Raw genomic sequence first — 22,208 nt, 5'->3', positions numbered from 1 at the left:
AAAAGGAAAACAGAAACAAACAGGTCTTTTGAGGAAAGGACGAATGGTTTCTCTTGATGCCAGCGTTTTTCATAATAGGCTTCAGGGCTCCATCACAAGTGGTGATGTGCTGCTAGTCTTGTAAATACCTTACTTCATAATTTTGAGATTTTGGATACACCTCATTTTGAACACGAGTAGAGAAGGATTTTCCAAGATTTCTTGTGCTGGGAGATCATTTTACGTGCCAAAGGATCGTCACGCAGAATTTGTTTTCAAGCATTCCTGGCATTTTGTACTTTGTGCAAGTCCTGAATAGCCGTACTTTGGCGAGTTTATGGCAAAGGCTTTGCTCTGTCCAGAACAAGCATCGACTACTCCTCTTGTGGAGGGCAATGTTTAGATGTGTAAGCAACCAACATAAATACCACGTCAAAATTACCCTGGATTGACTGGGGGAGATTTGGCATCAAAATGGATAGACGTTGTTTCGATTTTGACAATATGAAGAGGAGCGATTAGACTAGTTGTAGCACCAGCAAAGAGAAAATATGTTTTTTATATGATTGTCTGTTGAATGACGTAAACAGTATCAAACAGATTTGGCATCAAAATGGATAGACGTTGTTTCGATTTTGACAATATGAAGAGGAGCGATTAGACTAGTTGTAGCACCAGCAAAGAGAAAATATTTTTTTTATATGATTGTCTGTTGAATGACGTAAACAGTATCAAACAGATTTGGCATCAAAATGGATAGACGTTGTTTCGATTTTGACAATATGAAGAGGAGCGATTAGACTAGTTGTAGCACCAGCAAAGAGAAAATATGTTTTTTATATGATTGTCTGTTGAATGACGTAAACAGTATCAAACAGATTTGGCATCAAAATGGATAGACGTTGTTTCGATTTTGACAATATGAAGAGGAGCGATTAGACTAGTTGTAGCACCAGCAAAGAGAAAATATGTTTTTTATATGATTGTCTGTTGAATGACGTAAACAGTATCAAACAGATTTGGCATCAAAATGGATAGACGTTTTTTCGATTTTGACAATATGAAGAGGAGCGATTAGACTAGTTGTAGCACCAGCAAAGAGAAAATATGTTTTTTATATGATTGTCTGTTGAATGACGTAAACAGTATCAAAATGGACTCGTCAAAGACGAGACTTTTGAGTATTAGAATGAGACTAAGCTCCCTGGATCTCACTTCTCTTAGGTGTTTACCCCACCTGAGATCTGACAAGGAATGAAACAAAAGAAGGTCTAGTGTATCTAATCTTGTTAATGCCACTCCTTAAAAAATGAAAACAGGATGACCCTTGATATTTTGCGCCCTCGAAATTAAATGTTCTTTAATTTTATACGAAATGAAACTGACGAGCCACGCTTTTGCCCACGTTTCACTATTTTTCAAATCAGCCTGAAACTCCCTATGTGGTTTGCTCGGACCTTCCTCCTTCAAAGTGGAGATTTTTTGTTATGTGATCAGTAAATAGATTTTTCAAAAGACTGTTTTCTAAGTCGTTAGTAAACACCAAAACAGTTGGTCCAGGAAAACTTCTTTGGGGTAAGAAGAAAGTGAGCAAGCACCAAAAATGGCCATCGACTACGTATGCTATTAGTTTACAAATTATGCAAGGGTATTGAAATGTCGCAGCCATTTCGTTTCTAACAGAATTCTAATTCTCTTGATGAATAACGAAGAAGACCAGCGTTCAGCCACTGACTCGCCAAGTTTCTAACTCGTGAATAGGCCCAAATCTGTTATAAATTATGGCTGGGATTTGAAAAACACTGATCAAAACATAAATGTTTGCGGCCAAAAAATGACCTTGCCGGTGGCGCACCGTCGACATCTCACCAGCAGCAACGAGAACAGAATTCGGCGGCACCTCGATGGCGCGCTGCCAGCGGCCTTTCCTTGTCGGTGAGGCGCTGGGGCCCAATTGAGCGTTCTAAACAACTTACTCTTAGTTATATTTAAACTCGTGATTTTCGTATCTGTTCATAGTAGAAAGGGAGCACGGGAAAGTCCACAGTAATAAAGTTGAGTAACCTTAGCAAAAGCTTTTGCAAGAGTATCCACGTTTTTGCGGACAGAATGCACTATTACCATTAGACATTAGTCAATGGGATTGAGGTGGGCTTAGATGAGGGTAAAGCTTCTTGATGGTCTTTTACCACCACTTTGCAGAGTAACTTTTTAACTTTTCCGCCCTTTTGTAGACTGCTATAGCTTGATGTGTAGTTCAACAGACTCATTTCAAACTCTCACAAAAGTATCCCAACCCTCCTCTGATTTTGTTGAGCAGTACTTCTTGTGCGTCTTCTTTCTGACCTTGTTATTTCAGGATAAAAAGAGCCAGAAGTATTGTCAGAAGCAACGCTATTGTGTTGCCTAAAGTAAAAAGCCATATGGCATTTCTTGTGTGTCTTATTATCAGCAGTATTAACAGTATTAATAGAAGTAGTAGCGTGTACATGTTGCATTTTGGTCAGTGGAACATCCCCCTTATGATGCCCCAGAAGTTTCATTATGATTCTGTAGGTCGTTCCAAAAATATTGCTGATGCTTCATTTGACAATCTGTATGAACAAAGTATGTTATGATTTAGTTCAACTTTCCCCCCTATATTTCCTCAGATGTTATTTGTAGCAGTAGTAGTGGTAGTAGTGTGCAAATGTTGCCTTTTCGATCAATTGATCATCTCCATTTTCATTTACTAAAAGTTCCTAATTAATATACCCACTCATTCTTGTGTTAAGCCCTCTTGACAACCCGTATGCATATAATGCCTTTTGATTTGGTTCAGCACTCCTCTCAACATTCTCTGAAAGGTTCACCTGAATGACCTTCGTCTTTTTGGAAAGAAAAGGTCAAACATACCCACTTTTTCTAATAACATATAGTATGGTTAAACAATGGAAGAACTGTCTAAATTACAGCCCTTGCCCTTAGTGCTGTAAGTGGTGGGGTGTTGACATCCCCAAAGACACAATTACTGGATCTAGCAACTATGCTGAACAAAATAGTTGTCTCGAAGTTTTATTTGGATGTGTTTTGGGAAATGAAGGGCGTGCTGGTTGCCCTCTAATCATAAAAAGGGCACATCACTCATGAAAAGGGCACTGAAACTTTCAATCATGGGTAGCGCAATAGTGCTGCCTAAGTAAAGAACGATGTTGGCACAATGTATTATTTATTTATTTTTTTTCCTTTAGACCAGGGCATTTAAAATCGAACGAGTTGTCGTAGAAATTTTGAAAAAGGGCTCATTGGATTGGAAATTGCAGTAGCTAGTGCCCTTTTTAATAGCCAAAAATGATTGGAAGGCAACTAACACCCCTTCCACGCCCACCATTTCCCCAAACACATCCAATCAAAATTTTGAGATAACCCCGTTGTTCAACGTAGTTAAGAAGCCTGAATTATGTTTTTGAGGATGACACTCCCCCCACAGCCATCAGGGCAAGGGTGTAAGTTATGCCCTGGGGGCATATAAGGTTTTTATTGAAAGTGTTGTCGTAGAAACTTAAAAAAGGGCTCATTCGATTGGAAATTGAAAGGGCTAGTGCCCTTTTTAATAGTCTAAAGTGATTAGAAGGGCAACTAACCCCCCTCTTACGCCCACCATTTCCCCTTACACATCAAATCAAAATTTTGAGATAACCATTTTGTTCAACGCAGTTAAAAATTCTGAATTATGTTTTTGAGCAGTAAACTCTCCCAAAAGCACTCAGGGCATGGGTTTTAAGTTATGCACTGGGGGCATATAAGGTTTTTATAGAAAGCGTTGTCGTAAAAACTTCAAAAAGGGCTCATTCGATTTAAAATTCAAAGGGCTAATGGCCTTTTTAATAGTTGAAAGTGATTGGAGAGCAACTAACCCCCCTCTCACGCCTACTGTTTCCCCAAGCATATCCAATCAACATTTTGAGATAGACATTTTCTGCAACGTAGTTGAGCGGTCCAGAAATTAAGTCTTCGAGGATAACCCCCCCCCCATATCTCTCAGGGTAGGGGTGGTAAATTATACCCTGGGGGCATATAAGGTTTTTATAGAAAGCGTTGTCGTAGAAACTTCAAAGAGGGTTCGTTCGATTGAAAATTCAAAGGGCTAGTGGCCTTTTTAATAGTCGAAAGTGATTGGAGGGCAACTAACCCCCTCTCACGCCCACCATTTTCACAAACAGATGCAATCAAAATTTTAAGATGTCCATTTTGTTCAACGTAGTTAACAGTTCTTGAAAGTAGGTTTTTGAGGATGAAAACACACTCAAAGCCCTCCAGGCAAGGGTTGTAATTTATGCCCTGGAGGCATATAAGGCTTTTAAAGAAAGCGTTGTCGTAGAAACTTCAAAAAAAGCTCAATTGATTGGAAATTAAAAGCGTTAGTGCTCTTTTTAATAGTCGAAAGTAATTGGAGAGCAACTAACCCCTTCTCACGCCCACCATTTGCTTAAACACATCTAATAAAAATTTTGAGATAGCCATTTTGTTCAAAGTAATTGAGAATTCTGGAAATTATGTCTTTGAGGATGACAAACTCCTCCGGGCAAGGGCTGTAAGTTATGCCCTGGGGGCATATAAGGTTTTTATAGAAAGTGTTTTCGTAAAAAACTTCAAGGGCTCATTTGATGGGAAATTCAAAGGGCTAGTGGCGTTTTTAACAGTCAAAAGGGATGGGAGGGCAACTAACCCCCCTCTCACGCTCACCATTTCCAAAAACACATCCAATCAAAATTTTGGGATAGACATTTTGTTCAACGTAATCGAAACGTCCGGAAATTATGTTTCTGAGGATGACACTCTCCCTAAATCCCTCAGGGCAAGGTTTATAAGTTATGCCCTGGGTGCATATAGAAAGTATTGTCGTAGAAACTTCAAAAGCGATAACTCGATTGGAAATTGAAAGGGCTAGTGCCCAATATATATATATATATATATATATATATATATATATATATATATATATATATATATATATATATATATATATACATATTATTATTATTATTATTTATTGGAAAACCCGTCATACAAAAAAGGAAAAGAACGAGCAATAAGTAAAAAAAAAAAAAAAAAGCAAAACACATAAACTTAGGAGTTATACATGTGGTTTGTAGTGACGAACGCTGGAGCAAAGATCTAAATCAGCACTTAGAACAAATTAAACAAAACGAGAAAGAAAAACACAATTATACACTGCTCTGTAGGTACGCGACAACTTTATTTTCTTTTTGTTCAGGCTCCTAAATACTTAAAAAACATACATAATATTAAAATAATTGCATAAAACCGTATTTTTTAAAAAAAAACGAAAAAAAAACAACCAAACAATCGACCGTGACTTAAAAAAGATGGAATGAAGAAAATAACGTTAACCTATGTAAACTATAAACGACCTGTCTCGAAACGTTAAACGACGCGATTATCTACTAAGCAAGAACTAATAACACTAGCAGTAACTTATAGATTTATTCCGATATATATAAATAACAGAAACAAGGACTACATTCGATCACGAATCTTTTTAAAACTTTGCTTAAAGCAATATGCTTTAAAGAACCGATAATTAATAAACAACTCTATTATTAGTAATATACACAATATATTATCAAAAAAAAAGTTGACACCAAAATTGAGAATAACTAGCGTCACTTAAATTGGACTCATACGAAAAGAGACTAAATCATCAGTCAGTTTAAAAACTGCAACAATTACACTAAGCGCGAAAACAAACACTTAAAAAAAAAAAAACAAACACAGCAAAAAAAAAACATCTTAACTAATGGGCCAATACTGACGACCAGGGATGATTCAACTTCATTAAGCGGGAATTATAAGCACGAATTTGCTTTTCCACAGCTATAATGGGGTCAGCAATGCTGAATTTTCTAATTAGATAAGAATGGCGCGTCCAAGAGGGAAAACGTAAAAGATATTTTGCGAACCGGAAGAAAACTGAACGAATTTTTGACTTGTCAGAGTTTGTGAGCATTTTCTAAAACGGCGATATGCACAGATAATGTGGTAGAGCGAAAGAGTTAAAAAGTTTCGAGACAAAATGGCGGTTGAACCGTAACTTATTAGTTACAAAAGAAGCATATAATAACCCAACTCTACGCTCAATGTGAGCAATTGATAGTTGTTGCGGGTGCATTATTGACAAACCACTGGGAAAACTGAGGTAGGTGATATGATCTACTCGTTTAATCCTACTGTTTCAGAGAGCAATATCGCTGAGCAAAGCTTGCTTCCAATTGAAGAATACAACTTGGGACTTTTAAGCTTTGAACTGAAGACGTAGTTTCGCATACTCAGATTGTAGCGTTGTGAAAACCCCGGTAGTACACTGGATAGTGCGGCTCAAATTCAGAATGTCGTCTGCATAACATACGAGAGATAAATCAAGACCAGCAAAGATGAATGATGTGGGAACAGCTGACTGTGCATCAAGAACTCCATTATTGAAGAGTGAAGGGGAAGAAACAGCCCCTTGACGGGTATCTTTTTCAACGTTGACAAAAATATCAGGGATTGGTGCGTAGACTTGAGAGCCGTCAACTTTAGATAATGGGTGAAGTATTAGGCGAACTTTAAGACGATAATACATGTCTCGAAGGGCTCTGATATATGAGGGGCTCACTCCGCGTTTTGCTGCATGGAGTAGCATAGCGGCGTGACTGAGAGAGTCGAACGCTTTACGAACATCATGCCCAGCCAGTACGAGAGTTTCACCTGCTGCATCAGCATCGATCAATGCGTTCGCAACAACCGACAAAGCGTGGGCACAACCGAGACGTGGCTGGAATCCAAATTGGTAAGGTGGAACAGAGGTTCAAAAAGCTTACAGAAGGTAGTAGCCACCGTTACAGGGCGGAAAGACCAGCACTGGGTGGCGAGTTTACCTTTCTTTGGAATTGGAATGAGATCTCTAATCGAGAAAGAAGAAGGTACAACTCCTTGGGTAACAATCATCTGCATCAAAAGAGCAATATGGTTTATCAGAAGCTCGCTTCCATATGGCACGGGAAGAGTACTTATTTTATCGATGCCAGAAGAATTCTTACGCCTTAGGCGTTCGATTTCTCACAGTAGGAACCCAACTAAAACAACAAAATTGTCGGTTGGACCAATAGACAGAAATTTATCAAGCTTATCTTCATATTCAGACTGTAGGGCGGCATCTGCTGAGAAGAAATTAGCAGAGAAGTATGAATTCCATTCGGAATCAGGAATAACTTGAGCAGATAGGTGGGCGCTAGGAGAACCTCTTGATAAATTTCTGCAGAAGGAAGGTTGGGACAGAGAAGCTTGCTAGGAAGTCTCTTCAACTATCTGGTTAATGTGGATACATAGTTCTCTTGCAAACTTGCTTTTGGTAGAAAGACGAATGTCAGAAATCCAGCCAGAGCAAGGACGGTCGCACTGGAGCCACAAATGGTACCAAAATTTGGATTTTCTCCAAGCTTCAACTAGGCTCGGATTACTGGACCAGTTCTTTGTGACACCCCGACGTATACGTTTAAGTGGTGTACTAGCTTTGTCTGCCCATTGTAGAGCATAGCAAATTTGCGCAAGATAGATCTCTAGCAACATTCGTGTTTCATTTGGATCAAATTGCGAATTTTCCATGAGCATCTGGAACGAAACATGAATTTTAAGTAAAACATAATTAGTTACTGTAGCAAAAAGGTCATCTTGGATATTTTCCCAATCCCTGTAAAATTGGGCGTGGGGCTGATGTGGTTGTGTAGTGGGAGTCGACTGAGCAGAGGAACAATAAATAGATGCAGATACTGGAAGGTGGTCTGATAGTTGGAAATCAGTAATGAAGTGAACAGGTGACACTTGGAGATTTATGGAAGAAACTGCATGGTCAAGGTTCGATACGTGACTTGAATGGTGTGTGTAAGTGTAATAAAGATCTTTCGGCAATATCCTAAGCCAATCGTCAAAAATGCCAGACAAAATAGAAGTACGCAATAACGAAGCGTCAGTTAAATTACAGTTAAAATCTCCTATAGTAATGCAACACTTACCTAACAGGCGAATCTTTGAAAGGCAAGACCCTAGTTTCTCAAACGCAGAAGTAAATAAAAATTCCGATCGGTCATTGCGATAATCTGTTGGGAGATAGACGTTTACAATAACATACTCTTTTACACGGACAGCAAGAAAAAAATCACATGAATCAAAAATACTCGACCGGCGCGAGGTCCTATCAAGTATTGCAATACCACCCGAAGGACGGCCAGTAGAAGCAGATCGTTTAGTGGGCTTCGAATAGCTAGTAAAATTATTGTCAATTTTCAGAAGGCCTAAACTATGACTCGTCAAAAAATACTCTTGCAAGCACAATACGTCACAATTCGAAAGCAAACCTTTTATCACAGGAATTTTGACTAAAAGTCCACCATTAATATTCCACGAAAGTACAGCTTGCGTAGTAGTAGACACATCCATGTCATACTTTGCTAGTTGACTGTTGTTATTAGGACACTTTACACTGTAACAAGTATGGCCGGTAACTTTACATTCTAGACAGAACATTTTTTCCGAACACGGAGAGGCATCGTTTGAGGTGTGATCGCATGATCCACAGCGAGAGCAGAGGGCCCGATTAGAGCACTGCAAGGCCAGAGGCCCAGTCTTATGACACGAGAAACAAAGCTTTGGGAGATATACAAATGCTTGTGCAGAAAGCTTTTCGTAGCCAATTTTAACAGAAACTTTTAAGAACTGATTCTGGTTTTGTTTTGACTCAAAGTAGACCTTAAACACTCGGGACTTTCCGCACAGTGAAACTTTCGTGCACTTTGGTACAAGAGATTTTACTTGATTCTCATCGTATTCGATTGGTACGCCTTTCAGGATCCCTATAAACAGTGGATATTTCACAGTCACCGAGATACCTGAGGTACTGTTTTTAGCATTCTCGGCAATTTTATTCGCTGCACGCTTTGACTTAACAGCAAGTCTCCATTCCGAAGTCGAATTTTTTAAGTTCACTTATTTCAACTGAGGCCTCAGGGCAAAGTTTATCGACAAAGTTCGTACGAACATTAGGTGAAGTCAGGTTTGCAGTACAGTTTTTTAGTATAACAGCAAACGTAGGAGCTGGGGCAGGGTTAATTGTTACGTTGGTATCAATTCTAGCTGGCCAAACAGGGCCTGAAGGCGTCGCATTCTCTAAAAAGCCGTCAATTTTCCGAGAGAGTTCATTAACTTTTGAGACTGCCTCCCCGATTGTTTGTGTTTAAGTAGGTGAGAATATAACAAAAGTGGGAACAGGCAAATTATCCTTTGCTGCCTGATTTAACTGTTTACAAATGTCAAATACCTTATCTTCATCCTTTGCATTTTTCACACACTGGCTCTGAATATCCAGCTCCTTATGCAGAAACTCTTTAGCACTGATAATAGTACTATGATCAAAAGAACCTACAGCTTTTCCGATAATCAGATCAATTTTCGCACCATCAAGCATAGATCTCGTGACAAAGTTCAGTAATGGGTTTAAAATAATTTTCCTATTTTGATCGGTCATTGCGCAATCTAATTATCATAGCCAGGGACAGTCGAGTATTCCAATCAAAATTTATATGTAGTAGGTCAAATAATGTAAATAATGTAAGTTCAAGGTGAACTATTTTCAAGTTCTAATCCGATTATGAAATTAATTCAATAAAAACCATAGGGAATCACGAATGTCTTACTGTATTAACAGTTTTACTGTATGAATGAGATTATATCCAAAAAGAGGTGTTTTCAGTATGAACTCTCAATGTAGACTGACATATATATATATATATACATATATATATATATATATATATATATATATATATATATAGAAAAAGTATTGAGTATCTTCCGCTAAGTTCTCCAAAGCCCAAGTTTTCTCTTATGAAGTAACTGTAAGGGGCATGTGTATTTTTTAATATAATTTAAATAAAACACGTTATAGTCAGCATAACTAAAATAAAACATTCCAGTGTTTGAACCTTTTTAATAGTCGAAAGTGATTGGAGGGCAACTAACGCCCCTCTCACGCCTACCATTTCCCCAAACATATCCAATCAAAATTTTGAGATAGAAATTTTGTTCAACGTAGTTGAAAGCTCTGGAAATTAGGTCTTTGCCAGCGTTGTCGTAGAAACTTCAAAAAGAACTCATTCCATTGAGAATGGAGAGGGCTAGTGCCCTTATTATCAGTCAAAACTGACAGGAGGCGGAATTTCCCCCTCTCCACGCCATCATTCTCCCAAACACTTCCGATCAACATTTTGATATAGCCATTTTGTTGAACGTAGTTGAAGAAAATTATGTTTGAGTATGACAACCCCCTCAGAGCCCGCAGGGCTAGGTTGTAATTTATGTCCTGGGGGCACAAAATGTCTCTATAGAAAGTGTTGTCGTAAAAATTTCAAAAAAGCTATTTCGATTGGAAATTGAGAGGGCTATTGCCTTTTTAATAGTCGAAAGTAATCGGAGGGAGAATCGACCATCATTTCCCCAAACATTTCTGATCAACACTTTGATGTGGCCATTTTGTTCAACGTAGTTGAAATGTCTGGAAATTATGTCTTTGAGGATAACCACCCTCACCCCCCCCCCATAGCCTTCAGGATAAGGGTCGTAAGTTATGCCCTTTGGGCATATAAGGTTTTATAGAAAGTTTAGACGTAGAAGCTTCGAAAAGAGCTTATTAGATTTAAAAATTGAGAGGACTAGTGCCGAAAGTAATCAGATCGAGAGTGATTAGTTGAAAGTGATCAGAGGGCAAATGCCCCCCCACGCCTACCATTTCTCCAAACACTTTCAATCAAATTTGTGATATAGCGATTTTGTTCGGTCTATCGGAAAGGTCTGAAAATTGTGTCTTTGAGGATAACAAACCCCCCCGCCCTCAGGGCAAGGGTTGCAAGTTATGCCCTGGGGACATATAGGGTTTTGATAGAAAGTGTGGTCATATACACTTCGGGGGGGGGGGGGGAGGGGCTCATTGGATTGGAAATCAGACGCTTTGATTCTTTTAAATGTTTGATTTTGAAAAAAACCTTTTAAATTTGTTTCACTTTTATAACTATAAGAAATCAAAAATTAAATAAAAATTAAAGGAATAAACATCAGCATATGTATATTAAACTGACAATGCACTTTTTTTTCAGTAAATTCATTCGAATTTTTTCAGTAAAGTATAAATTATATTATGGCTTTTAGAAAGCATAGGGTTTAGAACCCTACTCAGATTAGTTTCTGCTCGTTTTGAGTTCAACTTATTTGAATTTCTGTTTGTTTTGGGTTTCATTTATCTATTGATACTGATGTCTGGTAGTTCTAAAATTAAAACCTTATATGCCACAGGGGAATAACTTATAACCTTGCCCCCTGGGCTCTCGGGGGGTTTTGCCAACCTTGTAGGCATTCTTACATGATCATAAGACTATTTAGAACAAAATGGCCATCTCAGAATTTTGATCGGATGTATCTGGGGAAAAGAGGGTGATCAGAAGTAGGGGCTAGTTGCCTTCCAATCATTTTCAACTAAAAAAAAGGGGACTAGAACTTTGAATTTAAAACTAAATGAGCCCCCTCCAAACCTTATACGACCACCCCTTTCATAAGAAAAACCTTATATGACCCCGGAGCATAACTTACAACCCTTGCCCCCAGACTATGGGGGTTTGTATCAGTCATGGAAGCATTGTTGTATGCAGTTTAGACTACTTTGAACAAAATGGCTTTCTCAAAAATTCGATCAGATACATTTGGGGAAAAAAGGGCATGGGAGGCTAGTATCCCCCCGGTCACTTTTGGCTCTTAAAAAGAGCACTATAACTTCCGATTTCCAATCGAATGAGTACCCTCCAGTGTTTAGGTGACCACCCCTTCATAGCAACCTTATATGTTAGCAATTTGCAACTAGTATAACTTTTAGCCCTTACCCTGAGGGATGTTGGGGATTGATATACCCAAAGATGTAATTTCTGGACCTTTCAACTATGGTGGACAAAATGACTATCTAAAAATTTTAATATGATATTTTTTAGAAACTATGGGCATGGGGGGCGGCTAGTTGCCTTTCAATCACTTTTGACTCTTAAAAAAGCACTAAAGCTTTTTATTTCCAATCGAATGAGCTCCTTTCGAAGTTTTTTATGACAACTTCTACTATGTGAAGTGCCCTGGTCAGAAAAAAAATAAATAGATAATACATTTTGCCCACATCGCTCTTTACTTAGGCAGTGCTAATGCGCAGACTATGAAATAATTTTAACCTACAAGTAGTTGCAATTGAATTAGTAGTGAGAGTAGTTTAGTAGCAGTTGATGTAGTAGTAGTAGTAGCAGTAGTAGCAGTAAAAGTGGAAGTGGTAGTAGCGTTAGTAGTAGCTTACACATATTACCTTTTGGTCAATTCATTTTCCCCCTTAAGCATTTTCTAAAAGTTCCAACTTAATGACAAAATCCATTCTTGAGATACACCCTTTTGACAATCTGCATGCACGTAGTGTGTTTTGAGGTTGGTCAAGTTCCCCTCAATATTCTGTCAAAGTTTCACCTTCATACGCGTAGCTTTAATAGTAGGCCTACTAGTATCATAGTAGTTGTGGTGTTGTGGTATTATTAGTTGTAGTAATAGCAGTAGTAGTAGGTAAATGTCACCTTTAGGTCAGTTGAACATCCCCCTCATGATGCCCCAGAAGTTTCATTTTGAAGGTTAAGCCGTTCCATAAATATTGCTGATAGACCTGCATGAGCAATCTGTGTACATAGTGTGTTTTGATTTAAATCAACTTTCCCCTCAACGTTTCCTCAGATGTTTATTTCAATATCCTCCACCTTGGTAGTACTCATTACAGAGGCAGTAGTTCAGTGGCAATAGTGGTAGTAGTAGTAGCAGTAGTGGTAGCAGTTGCATTAGTGGTAGTCGTAGTATTAGTAGTATGCAAATGTTGCCTTTTTGATCAATTGATCATTTCCCTCATAGTTTCCTGAAAGTTCCAAATTAATACATTTCATTGCTGAGTTGCCGTCATTCCTGAGTTACGCCTACATACCACATACCCACATTTGACAACCCACATACACATAACGCGTTTTGATTTTATTCAACACTCCCCTCGACATTCTCTAAGTGGTCACCTGAATGCCCTTCGTCTTTCTGGAAAGCAATGGTCAAACATGTCCATCTTTTTCAATATACATATTATATGTAAAGAATAGATGACAGACCTTGCCCTAAGGGTTGGAGCGGGGGGGGGGGTGATGACATCCCCAAAGACATAATTACTAGACTTTTCAACAATGCTGAACAATATAGATATTGTCATAGATATAGTATCACAATTTTGATTGGATGTGTTTTAGGAAATAATGGGTTGTGAGGGAGGGGGACTGCCTGCCCTCCAACCACTTTTGACTCTTAAAATAGACATTATAACTTCTAAATTCCAATGAAATGAGCCCCCTCCGATGTTTATACGACCACCAGTTCCATAAAAACTTGAATGCCCTTGGAGGAAAACTTACAACCCCTGCCCCTTGGCTTTCGGAATCGTGTCAACGCTCCAGGCGTTGTTATATGGTCTTTGTACTGTTTTGAACAAAGTGGCTATCTCACAATTTTGACCAGATGCATTTGGGGGAGAAAGTGCTTCGGGGGGAGGGGGTGTGATGGTGCTAGTTGCCCTCCTATCACTTTTGACTATAGAAAGGGAACTAGAACTTTTAGTTTCCAATCAAATAAGCGTCCTCTAAAATTTATACGACCATTCCTCCATAAAATCCTTATATCTCCCCAAGGCATAACCTATAACCCTTTCCCCCGGGCTCTGGGAGGTTTTTTCAACCCCAAAGGCCTTGTTTTATAATCTTTGGACTATTTAGGATGAAATAGCAATCTCAAAATTTCTATCGGATGCATTTAATAAAAAGAGGAGATGGAGGGGGGGGGGCTATTTGCCCTCCGATAACTTTTGAGTCTTAAAAAGGGACAAGAACTTCGAATCAAATGAACCCACTCCAAAGTTTTCACGACCATCCCTTCCATAAAAATCTCCCCCATAAAAAATATGAACCAGGGATTGGTTCATTTTTTCAAAAAGTAGTCCAGTCAGTGCACTTACTTCGTTTCTGCACCAGCTTCGGACTTAAATCACTTTTGCACCGTTTAAGAACTCGAATTGTTTTTCACAAGGTCAGGACTTAGCCAGTCGTGGTACTGATTCAGGACTCTAACTGCAACTGAATGACTGAAAAGATTCGTGCAGAATCTTTGCATGACACACGCTTGAACAATCTTTCTGCTCTAAAAGTAGTGATGGAAGGGGGAGTTGTATGACTTATCGGACAAGATCAGCACTCAACAAGCGGAATCAGAGTTTGGGATGGGGGGGGTAGAATTGACGAATCTGGAATTGAGGGAACCGTATTTTTTTTGTTTTGTAAGAAGTATTTCGTATTTTGTAAGAAGAATTTGTGATCGGTAGAAATGGATGCTTGGAGGGTCTGGTAGAATCCACTGAAAAGCCGTGTTTTCAGCCCATTTGTGGTACGAAACAACAATTCTAGCCAAAAAGAAGGCTGAAAAGCTATTGTGTGAGAATTCTGAGATAGTCAATTGATTTAGAATTACCGAAAATTCATACGCATATTGAGCCTCCTGTTTCAGAGGCAGCAAGACCGAACGGGGCTCGTTTGTTTCTAAATGGTGCTACTAATCCTACAATATAAAAATCAGACATTTAGTTTAGCCAAAAGACTTCTCCTAAAATGTGTCACAGGCTTGGAACTGAGAGAAAGTAATACCAAGAAAAAAATGAATAAAATATGGAATTAAGTCACATGTCTTGTGCCCCGTTTTCCTGTGTATTGGACAAACTTAAATAATTCTCTAAGAAACATATCTAGAAAACCTCTAAGAAGTACCCTTGCATTGGGCTTCTATTTATAGTGGCCCTGTGACGAAGGAAGGATCAAACAGGGATGCGTTTAAAACTTTTCTGTAGGCCGGTTTAAAACATGGATGTAATGGAATCCACAGTAATCTGTCATGTGATGTGACACCTCTTGTCCGTTTAAAACAGGGATGCATTTAAAACCTTCCTATGGGCTGGTTTAAAACAGAGATGTTATGGAATCCGCAGGGGCGTGTCGTGTGACGTAAGAGCATTTATAATAGAGACCGGTTGTATTGTGGGGATACCTGACCCTTTAAAATCCATGGGCTGCGTTTGTATTACACAGGTGCGAGCAAAAACGTCTTGAGGGAATAGAGGCTTCATTTATAAAAGAACAATCTTGGGGTTATAGTTGCTTATAAATTTAAATGTAGGTTTTTTAATGGAAAGGGAAGGTCTTTGGGTGAAATCATAGGCTTTGGAGTAAAAATGAAGAATTTATCCTCTCTTTTGGTTAGTTAACGCTAAGTTTTGCAAAGTGGAACCTTTTATCTAAGAAAACACACAAAAAATAAAAAAAATATGTTAAAGTTCTTGAAGCATCTTTGCAATACGACTAAAAATCAAGAATTTATCCTCTCTTTCGGCTAGTTAAGTCTAAGTTTTAAAAAGCGGCGCCGTTTTCATAAGAAACACACACAAAAAAATAGAAAAATATATAAAAGTTCCTTAATTATTCGTGAAATACAAGTAAATATAAAGAACTTATTTTCTGTTTCGGCCAGTTAAGGTACACACAAAAAATAGAAAAATATATAAAAGTTCCTTAATTATTCGTGCAATACAAGTAAAAATAAAGAAAATATTTTCTCTTGCGGCTAGTTAAGGCTAGGTTTTTGCAATAATGGACCATTTTACTAAGAAACACACACAAAAATAGAAAAATATATTAAATATTCTTTAATTACCCGTGCAAAATGACTATAAGTGAACAATTTATGCACTCTTTTCGCTAGTTAAGGCCAAGTTTTGCAATAATAGACCATTTTCCCAGTAACTACATAATAACAACCCTGCCCCTCTGAAATTCTTGCCAGGACCTTGTTAGTTCCATCTGCTCTCCCCGTTATTAGGACCCTTTAAGAGTAAAAAACTATATCCTTTAGGATATTTCCAAACCCTTTCTCGAAATATATTATCCCCTCTGTACCTCAAATATCGCAGGTGTAGGAAAAACGGCATTCTAGCCTGTATGAAGAATGGGAACACTCCTTGCGTTCAATAGGCTATTTCTAGAATATATTAGCCCGAAAAAAGTATTAGAAATAGCCTGTTGTACCTGGCGTCTGGGGTGTTGTTCTATTGAATGGAAAATGATCTTTCGAGACCTAACGAGGACAAAATATTAAAGAAAAAAACATCTTAAAAGACAGAAAAAGCCCTGAAAGAAAGAAAAAGAAACGCTTTGAAAGAAAGAAAAAAAGAAATGCCTTGAACATCTCGACGAAAAATAAAATCTCAAAAAAGTATCATGTGACAGTGATGTATGCGCTGCCGTTACGCAAGATGCGTGCTATCATTAGGCAACACCCACGTGTGCGCCGTCATTACATAAGAACTACGCGTGCGTCGTCATTCATAAGACCGAGGAAAAATAAAATCTCGAAAAATTATTATGTGACAGTAATATGTGTGCTGACATTACGTAAGATGCGTGCTGTCATAAAGCAACACCCACGTGTGCACCGTCATTACATAAGACCCACGTGTCCGACGTAATTACATAAGAACGACGTGTGCGTCGTAACTACATAAGGCCCATGTGTGTGCCGTCATTATAAAACATGTGCGCTGTCATTACACAACACCCACATGTGCACCGTCATTAAGTTATTTCCGATAAACCCACGTACTGCAATTACGTAGGTTAAAATTCCCCATGATATAACATGTCACGCACGATTGCGCCATCCATATTACTAAATACCTGCATCGTTTAGAAAAATTAATAACACCTGGGTGTCATGGGAATCTTGCCAGCTGTGTTCCTTCTACTACTGAAGTTAGATTGCGTAATCCATATTACACCTGGTCATAGAAACAGGGCATGCGTTTGAAACCGGGATGTGCTCGAAACAGGGCTTCGTTTAAAACAGGACATTTGGTTAAAACTACGGTAGTGCATTCGCTAAAAATCCTGGGAGGTTTTATGCTTGAAGTAATTATGCCCCTACTACTCCTGATCTTGCCAAATTTCCTTGTACTATTCTAGCATAACATGGCATGACATGCCCAAATTTTCTACTAAAATGTATTTGGGAAGACTTAGCCGATTGAATAATATAAAGGCCTGCCTGGGTCATTTATGGAGACACAGGCAAGGGTATTGACTACCCTTTGCTAAGAAAAAGTACCAGGCCCTCTACATATTAAAAATATCCTTTATTTCGTTGTTTGTTCTTTTAGATTTCTGTTTTATATGTCAAATTCCATCGTCTTCTATTAATTGCTTTTGTCAAGTTTCAAGGACAGTTCAGCAACGGACAGTCCGTTACTAAGACTATTGACAAAGTTCAGGCCCCAATTTTTTTTTTGAACTCTTTTGATTTGTTTTAATTGTGTTTTTTCCAACATCTTGAAGGCATATTTGTGTATAGAGACTAATTGAATATCTACAGTATAGAGATTAACGTTTACCTTAGTCTTTTAAACCCAGTGAACCTTAACATGTAGAGTTCGCACGTTAAGGCTTTCTTATTATTTCCTCCTCTCAATCTTCCTTACTTAATAATAATTTAACTGACAACTTAAACTGTGGGCATGTGTCAATCTGAATGATGCTACAACTAACAATTAACCTCTGAAATACCTATAGGTGTATAAATTTTCAACCTTTGCAAGAGGGAGAGGACTCAACTGTTTTTTTTTGTATTGTGAGAGTGTCTGATGCCTCAAAACTGCACTTGTAATAATTGGCCTAAATATTTCTTCGTCTTCTCATGAGGATCGCCTTTTTAGGAGTCGTCCATGCAAATTTGCTTGCAATTCATTTTTCTGGAGTAAATTACCTTTTTATTCAGCTTCAAGGACTGCACATTGTGGAGAGCTCGACACTCATTATGAGCTTTAAGGCATGCTTTAGCAAAACTTTCATCTTCTTCCTCATCGGAAGAAGAGCTGGATGAGCTTTGTTTTGTATTCGTCTTATCCCTGGAAAATAAACAACTCGTAATTTAGGAAGTTTTCTTAAGACACAGATGAACATACTCAGGCATTAAGATTAGTTTTAGAAAGAAAGAGAGACTTGTTTTCAAAGTAGCAAATTCTTTTCTATTTTGTGCCTGAAATAGTGATTTAGAGAAGTTGGATGTGATTTGATTTTTTTGTTTTTTCCCTCTGTTTAATGTGTCCGCTGGGTATCTAGTAGCCATAAAAAAATTTGCTAACTTTGAATTTTTTTTGTTAGAGGGAGTCGTAGTTAATCCCCTATATTTTAGTTAATCTCAGAAAAAAACTAATGAATAGGTGGGTAATCTTAAAATATCCTAACAAACCATGGTAAGTTTGCTAGAAAAAAAGAGTTCAAACTGGATTCAGATCACCTCTAAGATTTCGATATTTTTTTCACAATATAGTTCAAAATTCTGACTGAGCAGGGTTTGAAGGCTATACTATGAGTATCAACAGTATAAATTCAGAAAAACAAATGTGAAAGGAATAAATCCAGAACATTTAGGCTAACAGTTGCTTCTTAAAGCCAATCTTTAGCAAGCAGGGAATCTTAAACAGTAACATTTGCTATGAAGCCATAACATTTACCATGAATTTTTTTACTTGGCCTTAAAAATTGCCATTTTCTTTTCTTTTGTACTCGTGGTTGTAGATTGCAATGGCTTACGAAATCCCGACACGGAGACAACTGTTCCCCCACATTCCATAGCACCCGGAGCCCTTGCTATGTATCAAGTCTCACCCGAATCGTCTTCAGAGAGCAAGTGATGTCATTGGTTTGATGCCAAACCAATTCATTTGGAAACTGTGGAGGTGAAAATTCAATTCGACCAAGCAAGCAGCAATCTTCAAGCTAATCACCTTTGTTAATTTTATTTTGATTCCTTCTGATCCTTGGTGTCGCATGTCTTGTAACCGTATATTTCTTTATTTTTCATTTTCGTGGCAGGTTTGTATCTATTTTATTCTCTGTTTGCGCACTAGCATGATCACCACGTTATTTTTTAGCTTTATTCATCGTAACACCTTAAATCAGGTATCCTTTTTTCAGACCACACTGCATTAAAATAAAATAATTAAATCTCTTAAGTTAAAATAACTAACTCTCTCCGAAAAAAATTTAATCTAGTGAATAACCCAGAAATTTGTTATTTTGTTTTGTACGAATACGTGAGTTTCAGTTTAATACTTTAGTATTTCTACTGACGATGTTCGCTGTGTATATGATCGAAATATCTAGACTATTGTACCTATTTTCACTATCTAAATATATGGATTTATCAACATTTGAACGTTTATTTGTTCGTCTTTAGTTTTAATTAATGATGTGTCACTTTCGTTTCTTATTCGTTGTGATAGTCGTTGTCGCATATCTTCTAACTGCATATTCCTTTGTTCCTCAATTTTGTTTTTGACTCGTTGTGAATCTCGCTGTTGCATACCTTTTAGCCCCATAATTGTTTGTTCTTCGCTTTAATTTTGAATTCGTTATGGTCTTCGTTGTCGTACGTCGTGTAACTGAATGTTTTTTTTTTCTTTTTGGGTTCTTCACTTTTGTTTTTGACTCATGATAATTCTCGCGGCCACTTATCTTTTAACCGCAGGTTTCTTTGTTCTTCACTTTCGTTTTTGACTCTCTGTGATACTCACTGTCGCCTTAACCCAAATTACTTTGTAAGTTTACTTTCATTTTCATTTGTTCTAATCCCCGATGTCGCATGTCGAATAGCTGCACATTTTTTGTTCTTCATTGCTATTTTTAACTCATTGTAATACTCATTGCCGCTTGTCTTCTAACCGCATATTTCTTTTTTTCCTTATGTCGCATATCTTTTCACCGCATATTTCTCTGCTGTTCGCTTTTATTTTTGATTTTATCTCATTCTCGTTGTCACATGGCTTGTAATCGTATACTTCTTTGTTCTTCACTTTCGTTTTTGACACGTTGTAGTTCTCACTGCCGTGCCGTCGCGTTTCGTCTAACTTGTTTTGATCATCGTTGTTGAGTCTTCGAACTTCGTCTTCTAACCGCATAGGTCTTAATTCTTCACTTTTATTTTTAACTCGTTATGATTTTCACTGTCGCTTTTCTTCAAACCGCAGATCTCATTTCTCTTCACTTTTGTTTTGACTCGTTCTGATTTTTGCAGTCGCTTATCTTCTGAACACACCTTTCTTTGTTCTTCACTTTTGTATTGATTCGTTGTAATCCTCTTTGTCACAAATCTTCTAACTGCTTATTTCTTTGTTCTTCATTTTGGATTTTAATTACTTCAGAAAGATTTTTTTTGATCCTCATTGCTTTAGCTGCTCGGATTAGTCTTGTCTCATTTGATGGTCCAGGTTGTTCATGTTCATCCATTACAGGGGCGGATCCAGGATTTGTTTCAGGGGGGGCCAAAATAGCCGGATCCGATAAACTTGCTTTAGGAGCAAGTTTAATTAGCGCGAACTTGCGTTAATTAAGTAAACTACATAACTTTAGACTACGTTAAGGGGGTGAGCGCCCCCCTCGCCCCTCCCCTGGATCCGCCACTGATCCATTTTGAATTTATGTGTGTCGGGTCGTTCTCTTGGTCTCATCACGTTTTTATATATACATGCACAATCATTGTTTGTTTAAAGAGGTCTTCTTCTATGCCTTTTTCTTGAGCTGTCCAGAGTCATATGTTATCTATAGTAATTTTGAATGCGTCTTATATACTAAAAACGATACAACCTTTCCTGGGGGTAAAATCAGGAAATTCAATATATACTCTTAAAATGTACACAAATATAACATTACTTATATGAACTTTTTCCAAAAATAAGGCTCTTAAAGAATTTTCACAAACTCGTGACCTATCTAGATTTTTTTTTGGCCAGACAATCACAGGACCCCTCTTTTCTAAAAATAAAAATGGAGCCGTTTAAAAAAAATAGCATACATAAATATACAATTATTGCTAATTTAAAGAGACAAGATATGATATACAAAAAGAAAGAACTGGAGTAAGCTTGAGCAGTTTTCATTTTTTGAATGTTCTAGTAAAGAAAAAAAGCTTATTTAAAGAAGTTATATTCCCACCTAAGGGTAAATGACACTTTGGACATTAAAGGATTTTAAGAGGTTGTTATCCTGCTTTTATGGGCTTTTAGCTTTGATCACATTATTCTTTAATTTAGGGTTGTTTTTAGTTTGACGGGTTATATGGCTTTATTTCTGGTCACATTTTGTTTTAATATTGCTCTTTTCTTTTCTGCAAGAAAATTTTGCATGGAAGAAGTTCTTTTCTAAAATAAATTATTTACAAATATTTCTTTTATTTCATGAAAGAAACTCCATCACTCACGATTCATCTTTGGAAAATTGTTGCACACATTAAAATCTCGGTTTTGAGTAATAGTTTTTTGTTGACCATAACTCTTGAATCAACGTCATTTTTAAAAGAAAAATTCTTTATTTTAAGGGAGACTCACTTCCCGGCAAACGAGAAAAATTTTAGGAGAATCGTTTACAAATACACGCTTATCTTCTAAGGACCACTTTGTGAACACCACCCAACGCACCTAAACTCCATAAAAACCATTTTACATCTTATCTTCCAAATAAATATTGTTTTTGCCTCTTTCTTTATTTTGTCCCGGATATTTTACACATAGACAGTATACATGCGTCAAATCACTTCACTTGAAACAGGGGTGGATCCAGGATTTTTTCTAGGGGAGGGGGGTGCTCAAAATAGGTTGATCTGGTAAACTTGCGTTAGGAGCAAGTCTAATTAACGCAAACTTGAGTTAATTAAGTTAATTACACTACTTTAGACTATGTTAGGGGGCACGTGCCCCCCTCGCCCGCTCTCGATCCGCCACTGAATTGAAATATACTAATCACGATCTTAATACCGTGTGTTTAATTCTGGTCTAAATAGACTGAATTTGCCTGGTACCACAGTTTGATAGGTTTCTAAGACCTTACAATCTCTCTTTTCAGCAGTTACAATATTAAAAAAAAAAATTTCTTACATTTTTATTTCTGGAGAAATATCTTATCCAAGTAACTATTCTGAAATACACGTTTCATAAAGCTTTATTGCAA

General features: G+C 37.6%; 1 protein-coding gene across 2 annotated transcripts in view; it reads right to left on the bottom strand.

Moving 5' to 3' along the window:
• Nucleotides 1-22,208, bottom strand: part of LOC148943511 (uncharacterized) — a 193,781-nt gene extending 171,573 nt beyond the window's left edge. For both annotated transcript variants that reach the window (XM_089101355.1, XM_089101356.1), the window contains exons 1-2: nucleotides 22,136-22,208; nucleotides 17,968-18,109 (exon numbers count right to left, since the gene is read on the bottom strand). In XM_089101355.1, coding sequence (XP_088957481.1) covers nucleotides 17,968-18,109; nucleotides 22,136-22,137 — 144 coding nt within the window. In that variant the 5' untranslated portion in view covers nucleotides 22,138-22,208. The remainder of the gene's footprint in view (nucleotides 1-17,967; nucleotides 18,110-22,135) is intronic.

This window comes from Artemia sp. Qi Xiang Cuo, chromosome 15 (genome assembly GCF_049724085.1).
Source record: "Artemia sp. Qi Xiang Cuo chromosome 15, ASM4972408v1, whole genome shotgun sequence".
Classification (NCBI taxonomy): Eukaryota; Metazoa; Arthropoda; class Branchiopoda; order Anostraca; family Artemiidae; genus Artemia; species Artemia sp. Qi Xiang Cuo.
Note: the sequence above shows the minus strand (reverse complement) of the source record. Positions and strands in the feature narration are given on the sequence as shown.